General features: G+C 37.1%; 1 protein-coding gene across 4 annotated transcripts in view; it reads right to left on the bottom strand.

Moving 5' to 3' along the window:
• Mios (meiosis regulator for oocyte development) overlaps positions 1-9190 on the bottom strand; it is a 26866-nt gene that overhangs the window by 7252 nt on the left and 10424 nt on the right. For all 4 annotated transcript variants that reach the window (XM_021190123.2, XM_029535090.1, XM_029535093.1 and 1 more), the window contains 4 exons: positions 6241-6495; positions 4023-4192; positions 2225-2290; positions 1083-1241 (listed from right to left, as the gene is read on the bottom strand). In XM_021190123.2, coding sequence (XP_021045782.1) covers positions 1083-1241; positions 2225-2290; positions 4023-4192; positions 6241-6495 — 650 coding nt within the window. The remainder of the gene's footprint in view (positions 1-1082; positions 1242-2224; positions 2291-4022; positions 4193-6240; positions 6496-9190) is intronic.

Here is a 9190-nt window from a genome sequence, read left to right as displayed (position 1 = left end):
TAAAGTGAAATAAAAGGAATTAAGGTGAAATACAGAAACTGATACAAAATACAGCAGGGCAACAAAGGACAAACAAAATGAAAACAGCACAATGGCACAGTTAGCCTTGGCCAAATGGAAAGACAAAGCATCCCAACTAAAATGAAGTGATTATCTGACTAGACTTCTTAAAAGGTCGCTCACTGTACATACTGTCTGCATTTTAACAATATTTACAAATAGTGTTCTGAGCATCTGCACTCTGTAGCCATATATCAGTAGTTAATTTAAAAGACAAAAAACTCATTTCAGAGAGGAAACTGTATGGAGGAAAACCCTTTCTCACAAGTGGTGGCTTGATACCTTATATAAGCAGACTCTGCATTTTGAGCGAGCATTACATAAGATCACAGGAAAGCACACAGAAAGGGGGTGGCAAACACATTTCCATTTGTTCACCAACGTAAAGGAAGCTTTCATACAAAAGGAAGAAGGCACCAAGAAGAGAGGCGCTCATAACAAGAAAGGTAAGACCAGCTGAAGGCCAACTGGACACAGCAGTGACATGGAGGATGGGTTTATGTTCCTCACACAAAATTAAAGTATTAAATAATCTTTTCCTGAAATCTGCTTTAACTACTGGACAGTTAAAGCAATTAAAAAAAAATGTTGATGAAGTAGTTATTGAAATTACTCTGCTGGTAATAAGATGGATCCTTGGGAGTAAAAGAACTCAAGTGTAACTTTTCGCCTTCTATTCAAATGCAACCAAAACCACTGTTCAGATCAGGCGAGGGAGTCCTTTATGGGAGGTGAGGGACACTCTGATCTGAGGCCTTCAAGAGAAGTTCCTCTCCCTCCATCTGAGCTTTACATGAACTCAGACCCAGTCTGACTAAAGGAAAAACCTGGAGAAGCAAATGACGTAATTAGGGCCAGGAAGATGAAACACACATCCTCCTCAATAGAACAATGGGGAAAAGCTGCAAACGAAAAATCCATATGCAAGGAACAGACAGAGCACATGCACTTTAGCTGAGGAAATACGGGACACATAGAGTGTGGCCTGGCTTTTTATTAAAGCCAGTGTCACACGCACTAACCTGTAACATGCAGTAGCTTGCCGTTTGGACATCTCCGGTTCTATCCACATAACTCTCCATCAGGTCCACTCCATCCTTAGTGAGGCCTGTAAGCAAGATCCCTTCCAAATTTCCAGCCTCTTTCATTTCATTGGTCAGCTTTTCAATGTATTTATTTAACTGAAAATTTCAAAGTGAGTTTTTCAATGCAATCTGTTTCACTACACATTTTATAACTGAGAATTACTATATTTTGAACATTTTTATTCTTGATGAAAAACATTTTAAGTCAAAATCCCTTGCCAAATCTAAATATGTACTGAGGAGTCTACATCACTTTCAAGTTTCAATACAGTATCTATCCACAATCAATTTATTTTTGTGTGGCATGTGTGCGAGGGCATGTGTGGAGACCAGAGATTGACAACAGATGTCTTTCTCAACAGCTTTCCAAGTTATATTTTGATACAGGGCTCTCACTGAAGCTGAGCTCAGTGATTTGCTAGTATGACAGAGAGTCCCTGGGACCCTACTGCTTCTGCACCCAGCCTGGGATTACAAGTATCTGCTGCTGCACTCAGGTTTCCACAGGCTCAATTCAGGTCCCTGAACTTCCAAAGTATTTAACGACTGTGCTAATCTCCCTAGTTCCCGCAATCATTTCCTATGTTTATAGATGGCTAGATCTAGGAGTGTCCTCTTTTCAGCAAGTGCTTGACTGTCATGGTAGTATAACAGTATCACAGAATTAGAGCTCTATGTTCATAATCATCGATAAAAACTATTTCCTTTCCATTTCATCCTGTGCAAACTGCAGCCAACCTTCCTTCCCATTCCGCTAAGATCTGTCACTACTACAGCACCGCTAGCCATCTCTGCACTGGAAGGAGCAGGTAAGTGTTTACGTGACTGTGTGTATTACTAAAGCCTGAGTTTAAAATCTGTATCTGCTAAGTTCTTCAAAATGCAAAAATAAACATCAACTCAATATTCTAAAACAAATTTAGTTATTATATGCATATTTATAATTTCAATGTAATAACTGCCTTCTTAGATTTCATATAAAAAAATCTCACAGGCAATTACATGTAAAGATTAGTTTCTTAAGAATAATTCATAGTAAACATTAATCACCTCAAATACGGATTTGAATCAGTTCTCACCTGAGCATCACCAAGGAATTTACAAGCGAATGCCACTCTGTCACGTACAGCAACTTTGTTTTCATACTGGGGGGTGGGGGGAGAACAATTATACATGCCGTTTATTTATACGCTTATTTTCAAATGTGTTACAAAGGTACTGTTCAGATGCTAGAAGAGTCATCAATTGTCAAAGAATCCTTTTCTGATATTACTATTAGGAAACACGATACAAAGGTCATTGTTCCTAACAGTGAAGATTTATCTTTCAAATGCAGACAGACCTACCTAATTCAGTTATATAGATGTAAAAAAGCAGGTCATTCTTCTGTAACACCAATTTAAACTATAATTAGATGTCACATAATCTTTCTCAAAACAACTACCTTTGGAGAAACAGCTACATAAAATTAATCACCAAATCTAGAAAAATCTATGAACTGAGTATACCAGTAGAGATTAAAAATATTAGTAACTTGGGGGCAGCAACGATGACTCGGTGGTTAAGAACACTTCCAGAGGATCCAGGTTAAATTCCCCAGCACCCACATGGCGGCTCCCAAGCACCTGTAACTCCAGTTCCCAGGGATCCAATGCTTACCTCTGGCTGGTCTCCTTAGACAATGCACACATATGGTGCACAGACATACATCCAGGCAAAACATGCATACACATAAAAGAAAAATAAACCTACCTCTAAAAAACCCTACCTCTTAAATACAAAACCTAAAACTAGTAAACTGATACTCTGTCCAATACTGCTATATGGGTGGTTTGCAGTAGAATATTTAGAGGCAGCATTTTATTCACCAATATTATTTTAAAAAATACTTTGAAAATGTTACCATAAATTTAGAAAGTTCTAACTAATTTTGCAATAAGAAAAAAATTAATTTATAGGTAGCAAAATGATCCACTTTCTATCAGAGTCATTCTTTGAAGTTTTCCTTCTTAAAATCTAATATCCTTTTCATTGATGCTCATTACCTTTCCTCAATTATAAAGTGTAATTCTATCTTTAAAAGTGAATAAGCTCTTAGACTCAGTTACATGTGCTACAAAAACAAATGGGCTTATAACAAAATTAGGTCCATTTTATATCTGAGAAAACTAGAGCCCTAAGTTAATGGTACAGCTAAGGCTAACTGTGGCAGAACAAAGACTGGAGCTTTTTCTGGTTTCTAAAATCAGTTTGTATGTACTTATGCTAACAATATAAAATAAAATAAAATTACATAGACATTAAGTACATTCTTAAAAGAGCTTGGATATATGAATTTCCTTCTCAGCTCTCCCTATGGGAATAAGAGAAGAAGGAATCTTATTACAGGTCACTAATTAAAATACAGAAATGCAATATTTAAACATTTAGCAATCAGTTCATTTCAACAACTGACATGGAATGGGAAACCTCACTTCATTCTTTCCTCAGTGTGTGACAAGGAAGCTATGACAGAGTTACACAGTGACTAAATCGGAAAGAGAGAAAAGGATCTGAAAGACTAAATAAAATATAGATTATTATAATTAGTGTGGTTACACGGTTTTCCAAACAGGACTTGTCTGAAAATGACCATTTATTTAAGATGTGAGGCGCCTTAGCCAAAACTAATTGAGTGATCATCAATTGTCCACGCTCCCACACACACAATATTTAAACAGAAAATACAAGTATATGTTTATAGTTGTACATTTCTACTGCTCAGTTTTTCAGTAATGGATGAAATAGTCTTTCTTAGTTCTGTAGCTGTATTAACAAAACCATAAAAAAGCAACCCTGTTAATTCAAAGGAGGATGTGGAGACAGAAAATAACTCACCAAAACTCCATCATACGCCCCTGTTTCACTTGTCAGGAATGCAAACATGACACACAGATAGGGGTTGTTGAGCTGCAGGCGCAGGGTGCTGCACATCTCCCTCCACAGGGAGTTCTTCTCATCCGTATACCCTGATAAAGCCATTGCTACCACATTGAGATTCAGATCTCCTGCAGGTTAAAAGTACACAGCTAGTCAGTTACCAGAAGCTTAATAGCCCCTTTCCCCCAGAGTTCTTAAATCCTCAACACAGTGACCAAAGGGTGAATTTGAATAAGAAAATAATTAAAACTGTTAAATTTGTTAAGAGTACAAAGAAAAAAATACATTCTTAAAAACAGTTCATATGCACACGCCTGGAAACACTATGAGTTAAGTACTTTCCCCATGGAGAAGTACTGGAGACTGAACCCAGAATCCCACTGGCATGCTCTGACACTGAACTGCTTCCCCTGCAGCAAGTAATGGTTTTACTTTCAAGTTCTTCATCCAGCAGTTTTTTATGAGGTTGTAAAATCACCTCATATCGAAAGGGAGACAAGTGACACCATCTCACCAAAGTTACTGCCACTCTTACTAGTAAGGTCATCCACACTACTGGAGAGTACTGAAAGTAACGCTACTTTGCCACATGATCATTTTTTAAATTAATTTATTTATTATATGTAAGTACACTGTAGCCATCTTCAGACACTCCAGAAGAGGGTGCCAGATCTCGTTATGGATGGTTGTGAACCACCATGCAGTTGCTGGGATTTGAACTCAGAACCTTTGGAAGAGCAGTCAGTGCTCTTAACTGCTGAGCCATCTCTCCAGCCCCTTACCACATGATCATAATTTTCAAAGGTTTCTTATTTTCCTACTTCTAATTATTAATACATAACCTGACATACAAAGGATCAACTGGAGAAAAAAATAACAATATGTTGGTATTTTTATTTTAATATACTTAGAAAACTTCTAGGTCAAACAGCTACGAGAATCATCACAACAACTGCATGTAGACATGAGTACACAAAGCATTGGTTACTTATGGCTTTTATAAACAGTTGCTCTGAGTATACAGTGCAGCCAAGAATAATGAGGCTGAATGGCTCATTATTCACTTTTACAAAAATGTTTTCCAAGACACTTAATACCTACTCTATTATAAAATTTTAAATCTTTTAAAATAAAAGCATACAAATACCAAATCTCCCAGATATATATGATAGGAAAGTAGGCTTTCAGGTTGAAGCAAAATTAAACTGGAAATAGAGTCCCTTTTGGGGGAGGACTGAACCTTGATTCCCACAGTCTCATATATGCTCTTTTTTTCTCTTTTTCATGGCACTACATACCTCTCATACTGTCAAGTACAAAAGGCTTTCCCTGAAGCACAGGTAAAGATGCTCGGGGCAAAGCATTAACCTTTTTAACTTTTAGAATGAAACTAAATAGATTACAGTAAATTTCATGTTTTTATAGTATAACTGAACTATATAATAGGTTGAAAGTAGGCCAGAACAAGTAATAATTCAGTACTCTAAATACTCAAGAAATAATTTTCTATTATGTATTAAATATAAATAGCAATATACCCTGTAGGAATTTAAGTGAACTACACCTAAAAAACTAGAATAAAACCAACCAACCAACCAACCAACCAACCAACCAAAATTCTTTGTTTTTGACTGATTTGGTCCCCCGAGGATCCTCTGGCAAATTCTCAAAGAAACTTTATCACACCTCCCTCCCTAGCCCTCCCCACCCCACACACAAAAAGAACATGCTTTAATTGGACTCAATTAGAAACATTTCCCAGACCAAAATATGCTTTTCATAAGAATCTACACTGGTCTATGCAAAACTATCATTTAGTTTCCTACCAAAAGAGAAAGCACACAGTAGAATATATCCAGCTGTCTGTAGTCAAAGTGCTTACAAATGAAAGCAGTTCCAATATTTATTCTTTAATGTATATGATCTGTCTTTAAAAAGAAAACAAGGACATACATGCTAGACAACTTATGTTATTGTTAAGATGTCATTTAAGATACATTTGTTTTTATTGACCTATCCCAAGGCATATATAAATGGGATTGGCTAGTATTTACTGCTCAACACTATATATTTTCCCTTTGAATGAAAAAGATGTTGATTAGATAACTGAAAATTACCCACATCCTTTCTTGACAAAATTCTATGACCTGCCAGTTCTCAGAGCATAACCTAATACCTTTTTCTGAAGACGCCCCTTCATTCAGGATTTGGATTGCTCGCCGAATATCCAAGTTGAACAAAGCCACAGCAGCAGCTCTTTCCCATTCTCCTTCTTGCACAAGGGAGTTCAAAAATGGCCCCACATCTACATCCGTTCCTTTCTTTATCCACCCACAAAGCTGTAATGCTAAAATCCTTTCTTCATTTAAGTTCTGAATATCAGTTTGTTTATCCAAGCCACTCCAATTATGTCTGCTGCTTTCTACCATACCTAAAAACAGAAAAGTTTTATATTGTTTTGTTTATTGTTATTTTGAAATATACTAGCAAACACTTCAGCTTTACAAAGAAACATTTCAACATTTAGAATATTCAATTTCTCAACCATAACCTTACAATAGCATAAATAAGCAGTATACCACAAATAAAACACTTTGCACCATAGTTGAGTTACCAAGAAGCTATTATTGCTTCTGTTGCAAGAACAGGGACTCTTTCCTCCCAAAGTGGTCTGTGCTAGGTCACCAGGAGATAGAGACAAGTAGCCCCATGTGCCTCCCAATCCGTAGAATGTTTACCCCGAAGAGATGTAGCTATCAGTGAGCTTTTGCCCATATCCATCCCCAGAGCCTTGATGGATCACTTCCTGCAGGTGTCTTTGTCAACCCTATACAAGCTAGAGGCATTTGGAAGACAGACTCTCAAGTGTGAAGTGCAAATCTGTGGGGCATTTCCTTGATCTGTGAGAAGGTAGCACAGCAAAGAACTGTAGCCAACCTTCAGGAGCCATGGGTAGGGCCTGACTATCACCCAACCAGAAAGAAGGGCATAACTTAGTTCTACAACTGCAAGGAACCCTCAGTCTCTCAGCCTCTGGTTGTTAAACCCTAAAAATGCCACCCTCACCCCTACCCCCAGCTAATAAAGCATATGTACATCCTTCTATCTAAAGCCGAATCTCATCTGAATCCAATTCCTTCCCATTCCTAGGACCTTTCCTTTATCTCCTACATGTATCTTCAACCTGTTTTGTGGTTGCTGAACTTGACCAACAACTACATGACTTTAGAAAAGTCAATACTCTACCTCTAGAGGGAAACAGTAGAAGTTTAGCCACTATGTTCATTTTAGCTCTGCAGCACTGAGCAGTGCCCAGTCTTTTGACTCATGGAAACAATGAGATTCTATGACAATTTATATTATAGAAAAGTAGCAAAGGGTCCAAAGCTGACTAACAATCTGTCAAGGGGACCCAAAAATAAACATTAAAAAGAGAAAAAACAGGGGCTGGTGAGATGGCTCAGTGGTTAAGAGCACCGACTGCTCTTCCAAAGGTCCTGAGTTCAAATCCCAGCAACCACATGGTGGCTCACAGCCATCTGTAATGAAATCTGATGCCCTCTTCTGGAGTGTCTGAAGACAGCTACAGTGTACTTACATGAAAGAAAGAAAGAAAGAAAGAAAGAAAGAAAGAAAGAAAGAAAGAAAGAAAGAAAGAAAGAAAGAAAGAAAGCAAGCCAGGTGTGGTAGTGCATGCCTCTAATCCCAGCACTAGAGAGGCAGAGGCAAATATATGTCTAAGAGTTCCAAACCAGCCTGGTCTACATAGGGAATTCCAGAACAGTCATGATTACATAGAAAGGTCCTGTCTCAAAACAAACAAAGAGAGAAAAATAATTAAAATTTGTCCCTTTTAAGTTAAACTTTATATATGTACATCTATATGTATAAATCACTTAGTCTAAATACAAGGAGTAAGGGTAGGTCTAAGCTCTCTACTAAACCTAAAAAATCATACTTTTAAACAACTTGTGTGATTATCCCCTTGATGGTAGTTTGTGATAATCTTAAAATACTATTCATGTAAGCATTTATTTTAAACTATACCTTTTTGCTTTATGGAAAAATTGTAAGGTGAGTTGTTTAAAATGAATTACATTTGGAAATTATTATTTTTGTGGTGCTATAGATAAAGTCCTGGCCTTGAACATGCTAAACAGGTACTCTATCACTGAGCTATATCACCAGCCAGATTTTTCTCTGTAGGGTAGGAAGGTAGAGAGGTTGAATATGGAACATGAACTCAAGACTTCACATATGCTAAGTATCAATCTATTGCTAAGCAACAAACACTCTCATATCAAAAGTATTTTTCTCCCTGAGACAAGCTCTTATATTATATAGTCCATGCTGGCCCTGAACTCATCATGTAACCAAGGAAGACCTTAAACTTCTGAGCATTCTGCCTCCATCTCCGAAGATATGGGACTCCAGGCTTCACCAGCACACTCAGTTTTATGAAGTGCTGGGAATTAAATCTGAGGCTTCCTGCATGCTAGGTAAATATTCTTCCAATTTTCTTTTTACTTTTAAATAGACCATTTTTGACTTAATAAATTGAATTCTGGGAGCTCAGAGAGTCTTAGCTTGGCAACTATGCTATGGGCAATTAGGGTTATCAAAAAAATGTGATACCATGAATTCCAAATGTATCGTTACACTACAATTTTAACAACTATAAAATTTTAACATATCTATAGAAGAAAAATAAAATATGCATCATATGCAATACAAATATGAAAACTGTATTTACTGAATCTGATTATTGCCCATATTAATAGAATCAATATTTTACTGTTTGCAAAGAGAACAAGTATACTCAAACATGAAACTACCAGCTTAAAAAAAGTCTCACATCTGCTATCAGACATATGCATACACAGACATACCCTGTGTACGTGTATAAACCATGTGTGTGATAAAATAATACACTTTAGAAGAATACTTGGTGTTAAGAAAACAAAAACACGTGGTCTGGAGAGATGGCTCAGCGGTTAAGAGCATTGACTGCTCTTCCAGAGGTCCTGAGTTCAAATCCCAGCAACCACATGGTGGCTCACAACCATCCTTAACAAAATTGGACTCCTTCTACTGGAGTGTCTGAAGACAGCTACAATGTACTTACA

Source organism: Mus pahari, chromosome 2 (genome assembly GCF_900095145.1).
Source record: "Mus pahari chromosome 2, PAHARI_EIJ_v1.1, whole genome shotgun sequence".
In the NCBI taxonomy this organism is placed as follows: Eukaryota; Metazoa; Chordata; class Mammalia; order Rodentia; family Muridae; genus Mus; species Mus pahari.
This window is presented reverse-complemented; position numbering and strand designations above follow the sequence as displayed.